Source organism: Acanthisitta chloris, unplaced genomic scaffold, assembly GCF_000695815.1.
Source record: "Acanthisitta chloris isolate BGI_N310 unplaced genomic scaffold, ASM69581v1 scaffold16351, whole genome shotgun sequence".
NCBI classification, from domain to species: Eukaryota; Metazoa; Chordata; class Aves; order Passeriformes; family Acanthisittidae; genus Acanthisitta; species Acanthisitta chloris.
Genome location: NW_008657785.1, coordinates 6,319 through 6,573, shown reverse-complemented (window position 1 = coordinate 6,573; position 255 = coordinate 6,319). Strand labels below are relative to the sequence as shown.

General features: G+C 62.0%; 1 protein-coding gene across 1 annotated transcript in view; it reads left to right on the top strand.

Annotated features, from left to right (window-relative positions):
- Positions 1-7: 7 nt before the first annotated feature.
- Positions 8-255, top strand: part of LOC103811870 (lysyl oxidase homolog 3-like) — a gene marked incomplete at both ends in the record, with an annotated part of 6,556 nt that continues 6,308 nt past the window's right edge. The window contains 2 exon segments of the mRNA XM_009084869.1: positions 8-158; positions 161-205. Of these exon segments, the coding sequence (XP_009083117.1) occupies positions 8-158; positions 161-205 (196 nt within the window).

The following is a 255-nucleotide window of genomic DNA, read 5'->3' as shown; positions in this document are numbered from 1 at the left end:
CCACCCTAGACCTCAGCTGAAGTTTCGTCTGGCCGGTTACCCACGCAAGCACAACGAGGGTCGTGTTGAGGTCTTCTACAATGACGAGTGGGGCACCATCTGCGATGACGACTTCACACTGGGCAATGCTCACGTGCTGTGCCGACACCTCGGCTTTGTGCTGCCACTGGCTGGACCCACAGCGCCAAGTACGGCAAAGGCGTCGGTAAGCGAGGGGTGGTGGGCTCAGCTCCCTGGCACAGCCCCCCGCACTGC